This window comes from Phoxinus phoxinus, assembly GCF_949152265.1.
Source record: "Phoxinus phoxinus genome assembly, chromosome: 24".
In the NCBI taxonomy this organism is placed as follows: domain Eukaryota; kingdom Metazoa; phylum Chordata; class Actinopteri; order Cypriniformes; family Leuciscidae; genus Phoxinus; species Phoxinus phoxinus.
Window position 1 is genome coordinate 11338973 of NC_136899.1, and position 15015 is coordinate 11353987.

The 15015-nt window shown below is 38.0% G+C and overlaps 1 protein-coding gene across 3 annotated transcripts in view; it reads left to right on the forward strand.

Annotated features, from left to right (window-relative positions):
- The first annotated feature begins 585 nt into the window (after positions 1-585).
- ctdspla (CTD (carboxy-terminal domain, RNA polymerase II, polypeptide A) small phosphatase-like a) overlaps positions 586-15015 on the forward strand; it is a 34705-nt gene continuing 20275 nt past the window's right edge. Inside the window, exon 1 of one of the 3 annotated variants that reach the window (XM_079601437.1) lies at positions 586-1122. In XM_079601437.1, coding sequence (XP_079457563.1) covers positions 1050-1122 — 73 coding nt within the window. In that variant the 5' untranslated portion in view covers positions 586-1049. The remainder of the gene's footprint in view (positions 1123-15015) is intronic. The other 2 variants (XM_079601438.1, XM_079601439.1) reach the window with 2 other exon arrangements.

Genomic DNA, 15015 nt, shown 5'->3' on the forward strand with positions numbered 1-15015 from the left:
AGGCTAGAATTTATGATTTTCTTCACCACCAGATTCTTTAAATTTGATGTTTCATAGCTTATGGTTTCCTGGTTCTTAGGTCTGAAACAGGTTTGAAATTACATTAGGCTATAAATGTGAGATATGCTGTCTAAAGTAAGAGCAAACAAACTAGATCAAAAAGTGCTGTAGCTAGGCAATAAGATCAAACCACATACAACAACAGCTTGACCTGTAATACAGATTACTATAGCTTTGTTTTTTGTTTGTTTGTTTTTTTGTTTTTTTTACTTGACACTTTCTTTGTTAGATGGTTTTGATACGACGCAAACTATATCCAAGCTGCTATTTGAACATAGGCTAACTTTAAAAAAATCAAGTCAGAAAACAACAAAGTGTATAAAATGTAATTTATCCAGTTTACATCTGGTGTCATGACATTAGGCTATTTGGGTTCAACATTAGGTGTAGCCTGAGTCTTCTGTAAAATACCCTACGCAACAAGCAAAAAAAAATAATATTTTTTTGTTTTGTTTGTTTGTTTAAGTGTAGGCCACACACTGTTTTTTTCTTCGTTTTCCCCCACTTTTTTTTACAGTGTGTCTGATATCAAGTAAAAGTAACTGTAGGGTTACCTTACCATGGTACATTTTTCTAAAGGGTAGTTTCACACGGTCAAATCATGTGTGTGTGTGCGCGCGCACACACACACACACACACACATACACACACACACACACACACACAGAGAGAGAAGGGGAGAGAAAGAGCGGCTGCAGATTTAGACTCTTTGTTATTACACACTCTGTCACTGATCTCCATAGACCTGATTTCACACGAGGGCTGAAATGTCGCGGATTGCCGTCATCTGACAGGAGCATATCGTCTTGCATCGATCGCCGTATGTTCATGAAGTGTGTGTTGTATGTTTATGTGGATGCGGTGGTGTAAGATCGTGTGCGGTGTATGGTGCGTCTGCCATCTGGACTCGCTCCGCTAGCTCGCTAGCATCAGGCTAGCTGAAAATTATCAAAACATAAGTGACTGAGGAGGAATAAAATCCCGTTTCCATGGACAACACGTCCATCATTACCCAGGTAGCAAATCCAAAGGAGGAAGAGATCCTTTCTTGTCAAGAAAAAGGTAAGGCGATAGGCGCCTGCTTATTTGACTGGATGTTGGATGTTTTTGTTTTGACAGCGGAATCACTGCGGCTTTGCTGTTGATGCTCTTAAGATTTTATTAATCCATAAGATTATAAAGACTAATGATTTATTTTATTTTAAATATTTTAAATAATTTATAACAAAAAAAAATTATTATTAATGTTTTATATTATTGACGTGTTTTATATATGCTATTGGAAGTCAAAACTAAAATACAGAATAAGATTTTTTTTTTTTTCAATGTATGGTTCTCAGCTCCTGACTGAGAATCTCAAAACAAGTGTTTTCTGTCAGCTGCCTTCTGTTCGTGGTTTTAAGCAACAATGTATTTAACATGGATGCATGCACTGAACTCGCTCACAGTTATTTCCCTAAGCATCAATCTTAATGCTTGTGCTGGAGCCAGAGCCTCAATAAGCGGATCAAATAATTTAATGCCACTGAGCCTGAATTCAAAACACTGAACTGGCTTTGCCATTCTCTGCCCCCGACAGCAACAGTGTCGTCCCAGATCCGGGCCACATCTGGTACCTGTACGTGTGGTTTCAACGCGTACCAGATGTGAGCCGGATCTGGGCCGACACTGTTGCTATCTGGTGCCTTTTAGATCCCAGTTTTTGCATCAATTTCTGCATGTCAATTGATAATCATGCATTATTGTTCTTCTCAGAAATGTTGATGTTTTTCTCTCTTGAAAGCAATAACTGTGGATGAAAGAATCAGTTTAACTGCTACTAAACATGATGTAATTTCAGTGTAAGAGGTGGATTTCTGTTGTCTGTGGTTTGGAAGGATTGGGTTAACAGTGAAGCATAAATGTCTTAGTTAAATTTGCTCTTTGGATTTTGCAGTGCTTCTAAAATAAGATTTATTTTACTCAATGAGTTTGCCCAGCAAATCAATATCTCCTCCTGCCTAACACTTTCCTCGAGTGCTCTTGACACATTTTGAGTCGTTTTGGTCACTATCTGAAGCCTAATGCAGTTAAACCCCTAGTTTTTCCTGGGATTAAAACAATATGGTGTCAAATACTTATTGAATTCCATAGCACTTCCATGGAGTGTCAGGAAACAAACTCCTACTTATGCAGTTATCATTATACTTGCTTCTTCATTTTAAGTCGTTCTCAAGAGAGTGTTTAAACCCATGGAAGTCTTGTGCCTGCTTAAGTCAACACAACACACTAATGTGAGATGAAGTTATGAGATTAGCCTAAACGAATTAATCCGAGTAAATAAATCACGTGAATTATTTTCATGTGGCTTTCGGCTGCTTCTCTGAGGATAACAACACAACATAAACATTTTTACAGTCACTTAGAGCACAAACAGATGGTAGTCCACATGTTGGGGGCTTACTTGACGAGAGAGGAGCAGAAGGACGAGGTCTGGTTTTGGGACGTTAAGCGCCCTCTCACCGCTCCCCTGCTGAGAAGTTGGATCAGTTGACTGAGGATACCTCCACTATGAGAGGATCACATGACAAAGGAATCCCTCATGTCTTGATATCAGTATCACTTCAACATAATTTTTGATTTAGGATGAGACAGGATGCCCGCTAAGCTCGAATTCTGCCTATTAGATTCAGAGATGTTTCTCACTGCTGAAATGTTGGCCTCTTATGCTCGGCTACTGGGAATAAGTTCAACGCTCTGTTTGTCAGCCAGGCGTATTTTGTTTTTGCCATGAAGTGGTAAAGCAGTGGTCCTAAATAAATCTTAATTTATGCACGGCCATGTTTCAAGAACGGGAAAGCGCACACTCACAAATCAAGCCATAGCTGCCAGCCTGCTACCTCTGGAGTGAATGGACCCCATATAGCAACATTTTTTACATCATAGTAATTATTTGAACAGATTTAATGTGATTGATGATTGAAAATAATGTCCTTTAAAGAAATATTCCAGGTTCAATACAAGTAAAACTGAATCAACACAAAATAATTTCCACTTTGTTCTTCTATTCTTCAAAAAAGTAGAAATCTGGGTTGCAGTGAGACACACTGAAAGTGAATGTTTGAAATGGAAGCAATGACAGATTCTTTCTTCCCGATTGATACATCTGAGTGGAATTGAAAAATTCGCCAGCAAAGATAAGTCTATCGTTTTATGAGAAGATTGAGTTGACATTTTAAATAAAAAAGGTAAAGAAAAGTGAAAAATTAAACATTTCCATGGAGGAATTGTTCACAATAAGATCAATAAACATGCATTTTGTGATAGATATGCTGAATTTTTTTACTGTCTATCACAGTATTTATTACTGTATAGCCATGAGATGTTAACATTATTTGTTGTTATTATTTTGTTGTTATTGCTTTCCTGTGTAAAATTATATCCAATTTTACTACTTTGCAATGCCTAAACCCGGAAGTTTTAACAGAATAATTATTGTAAGTGCTCTGTAAGCTTCACACACAGTTCTGTTTTTAAAACCTCCGATCCCCAATTACGTCTTCCATGTTGTTTTGTTATTCCTTTAACTTGAACGTTTTTAGATGAAATGAGGTCCATTTAGGGGGGCAACCTGACATTTCATATAAGACATTTCGTTTAAATATAAGGACGCTTGATGCAGCAAGAACACCCCTTATGATTTAGCATGGCAAGGAATTCCCATCTCCGTTGCGGCTTTTGATATCCAGAGCTTTCTGAGATTACATTTAAAGAATCTCATTAAAAAGATGCCACTGTCTCTTCTAATCTACAGCTAAAAAAGGATGACGAAGCATAGCTTTCGAGGTTTGTCATGCAGAAACCTTCCCTTTCCAAAATGAAGCTTTGCACACCGGTCCCCTCGTATGGTGAAGAGCTCTCCTAACCCGGTGGCCTTGGACGTCGGCCACACTTGCTGAATATTTCAAACCAGATGGGGCTATTTTCAGAAACCTATCGGTTTCATTGTAAGCAAAGAAGCATCTGACAAATGCATGTCGTGTTTTGAGTGCGGCACTGGTGTTTGTGCTTATAGATTGCACCTTTATGCATAATGTATAGAGTTTAATGAAGGAATCTTATTGCTGAGGGTTTCGGGACAAACACCATCACTGGTGATAAAGCGAATCCGGTTGTAGATGCACGTGATGAGGTAGAGGCTTTCAGGGCTTGTTAAAAGCTTTTTACCCTTTAGTCTCAAGAGAAATAGTCAGTCAAGGTTCGGTCTCCTTCCACTTTATTTGGGAATATGCTCTCATTTTGCATTCTTGTTGCAATCTTAGCCTTGCATACCGAATGCGGTCGGGTGTACAGTCTGGAGGCCTTTTTTGGTCTCTGAGTGAGTGTGCAGCAAATTACAAATATGTGCTCATAATTCCAGTTGATTAGAGTTCACATTATGTTTGTTTGCAAGGCATGAGGCCTTGTTTTGTCAGTCCACAAAAACTCATAGCATAAGCGCTAGGGAATTGGCCTGGCCAGCTAATGTCAGGAAGCGCTTGATGACATCATACAATCAGCATGAAACGCTATTATCCAACCAACTGTAAAAACAATCCCTGTATCATCCATCTGTGGTCGACGTGCAGTCTGTTTGGCTTACTTACTGCAATTTATGGATTATTAGCTTTATGCAGGCTTCACAACGTGAGGGAGAGATGGTTGCAAACCTAGAAATGGGTCATGATGGATTGTGATGAGGGAAAGTAGTTTATTTAGATTGTTTCGCATATGGACGCTCTGATATTAAAATTGATAGTATATTGTGCATATAAATAAAAGCTAAAAATGACTAATTTTAAATGTTACAAGAGAATTTAGGCATCAGAACATTATAATGTATAATAGCCTATGAAAAAGGATTGTGATTGGCCAAAGATTACATTTAACAGTATTAAATTATTATTGCTTTTAAAGATGAACTATAACTGAGTGTTCGATAATGGCAAAGGTAATTTAAATGTAAAAATTAAGGGGAAATGAGCATGCACAACAATTAAATATTCAATATCAAACAATACCGATAAATTAAACAAAACTCTAATATTGGCCAAATTATCAAAATACTATATATACATTGTGCATCCCTCTTCATATAATATAATATGTTATCACTTCATATAATTCTCTTATGTTCACTAAGGTTGCATTTATTTGATCAAAAATACAGTAAAAGCAGTAATATTGTAAAATACAGCATAACCGTTCAGAATAACTGTGTTCTATTCTGCACAAACCGTGATACATTTTCTTTCAGACTCTTAAATAAATATAACATTCAAAAGAACAATATTCATTTGAAATAGAAATATTTTGTAACGTAAAAGTCTTTACTCTTAAGTCACTTTTGATCAATTTAATGCTTCCTTTCTGAATTAAAAAAAAAAATATTGCTGACCACAACATTTTGAACAGTAGTTTATAGGGCTGTAACGATTAATCGCGATTAATCGAAATCCAAAATAAAAGTTTGTGTTTACATAATATATGTGTGTGTATTTTGTATATATAGATACACACACATGCATGTATATATTTAATAAAAATGTGTTATTTATATATAAAATAGTTCTATTTATATATAATATAAATCATATAAAAATATATATGCAGTATATAAATGCAAATATTTCTCAAATATATACATGCATGTGTGTGTATTTATATATACAAAATAATTATACACAATACACACACATATATTATGTAAACACAAACTTTTATTTTGGATTTCGATTAATCGCGATTAATCGTTACAGCCCTAGTAGTTTATGTATGTATTCAGGTTGAATTATTATATGGTATATTTTCGTTTTATTTCATGTATTTTATATACTGTCTCAGAAATTGTATATCTTAAATTCCTCTTCTTTAAAGCCACAGCCATACACATTCATACGCACGTCTATGATTAATGAAGGCGGAGGACATACTTGACAGTGAGATGCCCACATTATTATTGAGGAGACATTATAAAGACGCCTCTGGCTTCCCCATCATGCTTTGCTCTCTATAAATAGCATATTGGAACATGACGTGCTAATAGAGTTCAAAAAGAAGAGTTTCCCAGGCTATCCCGAGGCTACAGATACATCCCCACATGGGATGGGATTGAATTTAATCAAATTCACTGCTCATGCTTTGGTGTTGCATTGCTGCTGAACTGACCAGCTTTGCTCTAATAAGTCTTAACTTTGTCAGGTATCATTGGATGAGCCGTTTACTTTAATCAGATTAGCAAGTGTGTGAGCGAAGATGTTTATCCCCACACCGCTGAGGTCGTCAGCCAATTAGAAGCTGCCTGGCACCTAGAATCATATTTCAACATGGGAGAGCACCAACGTTGTGGTCTTTATGCAATATGGATTTGTCGCCTTGCTCAATAGCAAAAGGATGTTTGACTTCCTAATTCTCAGATTAGACACGGGGCACAATTAGTTTGCAATTTTAGTTCCTGCAGAAAATACCAAAACTTTGTTCTATAGTTTTTAACAAGAAGCATGATCATTGTGCTAATGGCCATTGATAAGCCAGTCATCTACATGTTTAAACCTGCTGGACAGACTAAACCTAATGTTGGCGTGACGTATCTTGATCTTCAAACTGAATTTTTAACAATGTACTGTAAATCCACAAATCTGATGAAGTTTGCATCACTGATTCTGTTTTTTTTAATGTATGCAACTGTGAAGCTTTTTTTGAACAATCTGAATTGTATAAATCGCTATATTAATGAAGGCAACAGGGAGATTTTGGAGACGGTGATGCATCTGCTGAGATTCAGAAAAATTGTTAATGTCCTCTCTGAAGACGTCATGTGGATTTGTGTCTTCTGGAAGGCTGATGGAGGTGTTGAAAGGAAGCTGAGGAGATTGTTGGCGGTCAGAGTAGCCAGAAGTCATCAGGGTCAGATAGTGTGGGTGGGCTTCGCTTCCGCTTGTGTAATGATACACTGGCACCCTCCTGAGTTCTTCATTTGATGGCGCTGGGTGTGTGTTAATGTGTTAGTATATGTTATCTTAGTGTGAATGTGTGAAATACTATGTTTCTCTCAGTCTTAGGCTTTCTGTATTTAGCACCTCTGTAGACTCTAAGAGTAGCAGTATAAATTTGTGCTTCATCATATGTTTGAGCTTGTTGTGTTATTTATGCAGCAGATCTCTTGAGCTTTGTTTGAGCTTTGCTTCTGGTTTGTTTTGGACCGAATGCTATTCATCATTCCAGCTGCAGTATTACAAGGCATTCGGTGCCAGAAATACTGTATTTTCATAAATATGTATTTTTAACAAAAATATTCAATAATGAATTTTATTTTATTTTATATATATTTTTTTATATTTTAATGTTATATTTTTACATTTATACATACATATTTATTAGATGTTTCAAATAGCAATAATTTGCAGTAACTCAATAAAACTTACATTTCTAAGGAATATCACCATTTTAGTATTAAATGTAAACCTCTGTGCACTTTGTTTGCCAATTTATTTTAATTATATTTAGAAATAATTTTAAATGGTTTGTTGTTATGCCTTCATTTTATTACCACTGTTTTGATAATACATTTGTATTAAATCATAAATCTGGGGAAAAAATCAGATTTTTATTTTATTTTTATAGAGCATTATTATTTTTAAAATGTTAACGTGTTATTAAATTGTTCATGATCTATGAAGTCAACTGATTAGACATGCTTTTTGCTTATTCAGTTAATTAATAGTTTAAACACCTGAATACAGAAAAAACAATACAAAAAAAATAAAGCAATTTTTTGTTAAACTTTTGAAAAATTGAATTGAATCATTGAATTAGACATGCTTTTTGATTATACTAAATTTTCATGTAAACATTAAAATGTAACCATTTAAATAAATCATATATAAATAAACTGACAAAACACAACAAATAAATGTATTTTTTAAATAAAATGTATGCATCTTATTCGTATATCTTTATTTTTTACTGTTGTTGTCTCTGTGTACTGGAAGCTTCTTCTGTCACCAAAACAAATCCCTTGTTTGTGTACTAAATATACTTAGCAATAAAGCTCTTTCTAATTCTGAAAACTAAAATGGATTCCACAGGGCCTTACAGTTTTCTTTTATGTCCACATATTGACTTATCCAAGTCCATTTTAACAGTATGACTTACCATTATATGTTCATGTTAATCATCATAATTATGATTCAGATATTGTACCCTGTTCCACGGTGGCAGAAACAGCCTTTTCCTCCAGTGGAGAGAGTCTCAATTTTAGACCTACCAACCTTGTCTCTGTGGGCAGTCAGCGGTCCTCTGGGTTCAGAGTGGTTCTCTCTGTGAATATGTTTTAAACTGGGTATAATGGCTCAAGTTCACTCTATTAGCTGAGGGGTAATAGTGGCTTGGAGTTGGAACAGGAGATTGACACAGGCCGGGACATGACCAAAACATGCTCTGATGATGTTGACACCATTTCAAGCACTGCTGCCTTTTGAATCAGATCACTTTAAACTGGCAGGTCTGTGGTGGAAGGTTAAAGTACTCACAGACGTAGAGCCTCCTACACTCCAATCTACTGTTTTTTTTATAGATGCTTACCAAGGCAAGCGTCAATATTATTATAGCTCATACTTCTAAAGTTAGAGCTTTGAACTTTGGTGTGTGTGCCTTCCCAGTTCCCACATCTTTGTGCTACAGACTTGAATGATACCTCAAATCGTTTGGATTGTTGAAGAGAGGTGTGCTATTATCTGTCTTATTTTCCTGGTGGGCAATGAAATGGACAAAACAACATTGCAGAAGAGACCTGAGCCATTTCTAGAGACCAGAATATCATAGAGACTAGTAAGCTGCTACTCAACTTCCTAACAACCACATAGGAACATAGCATAAAAACACAAATAATACCTGCATAGCAACACCCTGGCAACCATCCACACCACCCTAATTGTGGCAGCAGCAAGCCCACTCACATTTTGTTCTTTTGTTTTTGGCCAATAAGCAACCTGCCAAAACACCCTGGCAACTGCATAACAGCATGCTAAAACACCCAGAATACCTTAGCAACTGCATAGCAACACCTTTGCAACAATCCACAACACACTATCAAAGTGGCAGCAGGTTTTGTAGGGTCAAGCCCACTCACATTTTCTTCTTTCGATTTGGGGAAATAGGCAACCACCCAGAACATCATGGCAACCACATAGAAACATGCTAAAACTCTCTGAATAACTTAGCAACTGCGTAGCATCGCTGTGGCGTGGCAACAATCCACAACACACTAGCAAAGCAGTGGAAGGTTTTGAATGGTCAAGCCCACTTACACTACAACCACATAGCAACATTGAATTGCCATAGTGTGATTATTTTAATCCCTTTCTATGTAAAGTATTTTTATTAACTGTTTTAATTTTCCTTACTTTTATTTTGTAATAATTTTTATTGCTTTCTATGTAAAGCACTTGAATTGCCATAGTGTATGAAATGTGCTATATAAATAAACTTGCCTTTCCTTGCCTTGCCAACATGCTAAAAGGCAGTCAGAATATCTTAGCAGCTGCATAGCAACACTTTGGCAACAATCCCCACACACTAGCAGTGGCGGAAGGTTTTGTATGGTCAAGCCCACTCACATTTTCTTATTTTGATCTGGACCAGTAAGCAACCTGCCAGAACATCCTAGCAACCACAAAGCAACATTCTAAAAGACAGTCAGAATATTTTAGCTACTGCATAGCAACACCCTGGCAACCATCATCAATAAATTAGCAACTTGGGAACGATTTGATATGGTCACTCAATCCCACTTACATTTTCTTATTTTGATCTGGACCAGTAAGCAACTACCCAAAACAACCACGCAATGTTTTAAAACCACTCAGAATGCCTTAGCAGCTGCATAGCAACCATCCATAACACACTAGCAACATGGCATCAGGTTTTATATGGTCCAGCCCATTAACGTTTTCATCAGAAAATTTCCAATTCAAATTCAGATCGCCTGCTCATAAATGCCAGCATATGCACTCCCCACTAGGCCACGTGTCCCACTAATTAACCAGTTTTAATGCTTTTCCTAAATGTAATGACTGAATTATCATGCTCAATATAATTTTTGATGGAAAATTCCCATTTTCTTTGTGAAAGGACACATCAGAATATAACAGAATATAAAAATTCTAGTGCGTGTGCGTGTGTGTGTGTGTGTGTCTAGGTGTGTAAAACGATGCCATTCTGTATGAAATCTGAGAGTGTCTGTTGAGTCTTCAAAGTGAAGGGTGAACTACATTTACCGGTGAGCTTATCTCCTGAGAGATGTATAAAGTGGAACAGTGGTGCTGTAGGGAAATGTTTGTGTGTGGAAACGACATGATTACCTGCTTTCAGCAGCAGTAACCTGCAAATGACCACTGACATTCTCTGAGTTGAATAACGGGGACGCCCTACCAAATTTAAATACGATATTCTGTATTCCAGTCATGGGGAATTCAACCGTCAATCCAAGCACTTTTATTTGCATAAAAATCAACTTAGGCACACGTCTCTTTGTAAGACTGTCAATTTCACCAGCGTGCCCTTTTCGCATCAGTCCCGAGAGATGCCTGGATCAGATGCTAATGTCAGAATCAGAAAGACAGAGCACAAAACATATTGTGTGCAGTAGTCCTACATCTGCTATCTTCAGTCTTTTTTCTCCCTCCCACCTCATCTGCTCTGCCTCTGCTTTTTCCAAAACAACGTGGGACGTGTTGTGTAACAGGGCTGAATAGTCACATCTCTTATTATTTTCAGCGACTAATTCCACCGCGTCTGTCACATCCTTCATTTCTTCAGCTGCAGTAACGTGGCCGCAGGGTCCGGAAGGGTCTCGTCAACAACGCGATACATCACAAACTCACATGAGAGATGCGTTATTCATACCACCCCAACACTGTCACTACCAAGTAGATTGGGGAAAAGATCAGATCATTCACTTAATTGTTTGTTGTGGGCACAAGCAGTAAATTATCATATTCCCACCATATATGTCAGATAAAATCACAAAAAATATGAAACAAATAATATTAAATTAAATATGAACCTCGCATTTTTTAGATATTGAAATTAGTTCATTTTAATTCATTTAAATAAATGCTGCTCCTGATGTAACAATGTTCAGGGAAGGAGGAGGCGGGAACCGGGAACCTCTGCTTTGTCGACATTCCTCCTTTTATCCTTCCAGAGCTCCTCCATGTGACTCGAGACCGGTGTGGCGCACAGGTGCCACTGGCCTCACTCCGTTCCCATTGCTCTCGACCTCGCAGTGCTTGCCCCATACCCCCTTTGCCCTTCGCAGGTTGCTGGGCATCCACGAGACTGCGCTCTGCTCCCCATCATGGCATCCGCAGCACCTGGGGGAAAGGACAGACGAGGCGAGAGAAAAGGGATGGAAGGAGGAGTAGGGATAGAGGGGAGAGAGCAAAAGATAGAAAAATTAATCTAGGCCCGGTTCCCAGAACATACTCCTGCTCGGTCCTCAACCAGCTGAGAGGCCGTCACTCGCAGTGCCATGCGATGGTCCTGGACGCTCCTCTGTGTACTGCCTCCTACTCCTCCGCCCCCTGGTGGACGACGACGGCTCCTTCGGCTAGGGTTACCCGTCAGCAAGCCTCCCGTTCCTCTCCATCATGGCGGACGGCAGCAGGTCTAGTCTCTGGTGAAGGACGACGACTCTTCAGTTCCCTCATTGACCGCAGCCGCTCCTCCTTGAACCAGATGGACAGCATCGAGCATCCATTCCACATCAATTGCTCCAGCACCACCGCCTCGGGCAACCACTGGCGGTCACCACTTCTTCATGCTGCCCGAACTCCTCAGCACCGCGTTCCCCCTTAGCAGCAAGGGCACTCCTTCCTCCCGGGTTTCAACGCCAATGTAATAAAGTTTAAAGTTCAGGGAAGAAGCCGGAAACCGGCAAACGTTCAACGTAAAACTTAAATCACAAAATAAACAAATAACAAAACAAAAGTAAAACATTAACTTAAACAAAACTCTAACATTAAGTCCAGACCATGGTCGTCTCTCCTTGACTGTCGTCACTCTTTCTTTTATCCTTCCAGAGCTTAATTTTATTCTAGCTCCTCCATGGGACTCGAGACCGGTGTGGCGCGCCACCGGCCACCAGCCTCGCTCCGTTCCCACAGCAGCCCCATTAAAACTTTTTTTTTTTGGTTTTAATGCGGTCATGTTGGATAAAAGACTCCTTAGCCTCATAATCAGACTTCAAACATTCCTCCTTTTCCTTGTCTCGCTCAATGCATTGTAAAATGAATAGTTTCCTGACAGATCATTCTTCTTTTTGTCCTTTTACTTGGTGCTCATGTTAAAACATTGTGTAAGGCAGTGGAGCGAAACATTGAATATGTTATGCTGTACCAAGTCTTACCTCATATATTTGTATTTTAAGGCACACCTGGTCCAGCCTGAGATTCAGGATAAGGAACTCCCTGCCTCAAGCCAAGGTGATGTCTTTGAGTCGGTTCATCATGCAGCAATCCTCTTTGCCCTCACAAAGCCATCAAACATAAGTGCTAGTTATCTCCAAAGTAAAACAAGTACTTTGATACTGATCATTGGTAAGGCCCACGAGAGGCTTCAAACAAGTGCTTACTTGACATCACAGTAAGAGGCGGCAATTGTTTCCTTATCAAAAACAACTTACAGATACTGTACAGTAGTGTCTCCTGCACTGCTATTCATACAGTAGTGTCTCCTGCACTGCTATTCATGCTGAAGTTAAGCTTAAAATAAAATATTATATTCAATTTTAGCTGAGTTTAGAATTGAATGTGATGAGATAAGAACACTGGATTATACCAAGTAATACAATAAATAGACAATAACTTTCTAAATAAAAATGTGTGTGTAAGTTCTTCGTTGCAACAGCCTGACCAGTGTAAGTTATTTGAATCATTCAGTCAAAAGGCTTACAAAGTCCAGTTTCATTCCATTCCAGTTTAAATATAGTATGGATTAGGAGATGCAGACATGAAAAACATCCTTCGATTTTATAGGAATAGTTCACTCAACATGCAACAGTCATTTTGGTCTTCATCGGTCGGCTGTCTCGCCTCTGTGATGTCCTCTGGTTTACATCATCCTAACTGACTCGAGACAGACAATGTGAGCAGCACACCGAATATGCAAACATTTAAAAACCCATGATGTAAGACATGGATCGTCACTATCTGGCTGATTAGGGAAGAAATCAGCCCGAGGGAACGGTTTGAGTAAGATAATACAGCGTAGAGGATGTATATACAGTTAATCTCTTTCTCATTTTTCCTTATTCGGATCAGCTTTTGGAACAAGACCGCAAACAGATTTGTGAACTTGTTTTTTATTAGCCTTGTTTCCTTTGTTTGCTCACAGCGGACTGAGCATCTTAATTATTAAAGCGACAGCTGAGCGAACCCTTGCTTCTCTCTGTTTCTGTATCACTGTCTTATTTAACCTTTCCCCCATTTCCTTTACGCCGTGCACTCTCCCCTCACAAACACACGGACTACAGCCAGCTCTGACCCCTGTAATGAAGCTGGGGGTCTGTGTTCTATGCAGATGGGCTGTTTTCCACGCTTTGGGTCAGAGGGTTATTATCTCTTCCTGTCAGGAATGTCAAGAATTTCCTCTGCTTTCCTCTTTCGCCTGTGAAAGCAAAGAGACCGTGCCCACCCATGTGACCGCTCTGCATCGGATTACCTCACTCGCTGACTGTGGGAATGGTCTGCACACGATGAAAACAAAGCTTCAGCCAGAGTTCCATTCGCTGGAAACTGCAGTATGAAATTTGTCTTTGCATATTGCGATTCCCTGTGCAATTCTGTTTTTGTGCATTGTGATTAACCAGAAAGACAGCTGTCAATCGAACATCAGCATTTTAGGACCGTCAGGGTTTTTATCTCCACACTCATCCTGTCTCCTGTGGTATAGCTATAGGTTTGGGTATTGTTTGAATTTAACAATTCCGATTCTTATCGATTCCAAGTTTTGATTCCAATATGGTAAACAAAATGAAGACATTTAGATATCAAACATATTTATTCTGTCTTTTTGCTAAATATTTAGCTGAATACCATGAACAAAATTCCACAGCATGAACAGCCAATTAATAAATTAGACTGACTAATATAAGTTGTACACATTAAAGACAAGTAAACAGTCAGTAATACAATAAGAACAAATATGCAAATTAGTAATAGCACAAATATAACTGAAATCAAATGTAAAATGATTTATTTTTATAAACAATATATAGATTAATCCTAATTAATCTTTGATTAACCGTAATGACACAGATGGCAACATGTTTTAATAGGCTGCTGTCACTTTAAGACCTAATGCACTGATCCAATATACTGTTACACATGCGTTTTCTTTCTCAACTGTTTACGTTCACTTGAGACATAATAGAAATGTCATAATTTGGTTTCTCTCTGTTCAAGCGCAAGAAGACCCAAATTGAGTTATCTTTCACGCCTTCTTTGGCTTGAACGGTTTAAAACCACATTAAAATACACACACTGGAATCGAATAAGTGGAATCTACATTTTTTATTTTATAATAAGTATCCGATACCTGACCTTAATTATTCGATTCCAGAACTGGATTCCCAACCCTATTGGTAGCTCTACACTCTAAAAATGCTTTGGCTTTTCAAAAATTAATACGCTTAACCATCAAGCTCTTAATGCTTCTCTTTTGTTGACAGCAGTCGAATTATAAAAACTTTTCATTACACAAACTGCAAATCTTAACAATCAATAATAAAAGGTCATTCACATAATAGAAATGTTAGAGAGAAAAAAACACCCTGTTGATGGAAAATGTTCCTCTAAAATAATAAATAAAAAAACTAATTTGCATTTTATCAAAATGTTGAATTAATTTTATGTTTCCAGTTTCTTTCTACTTTTA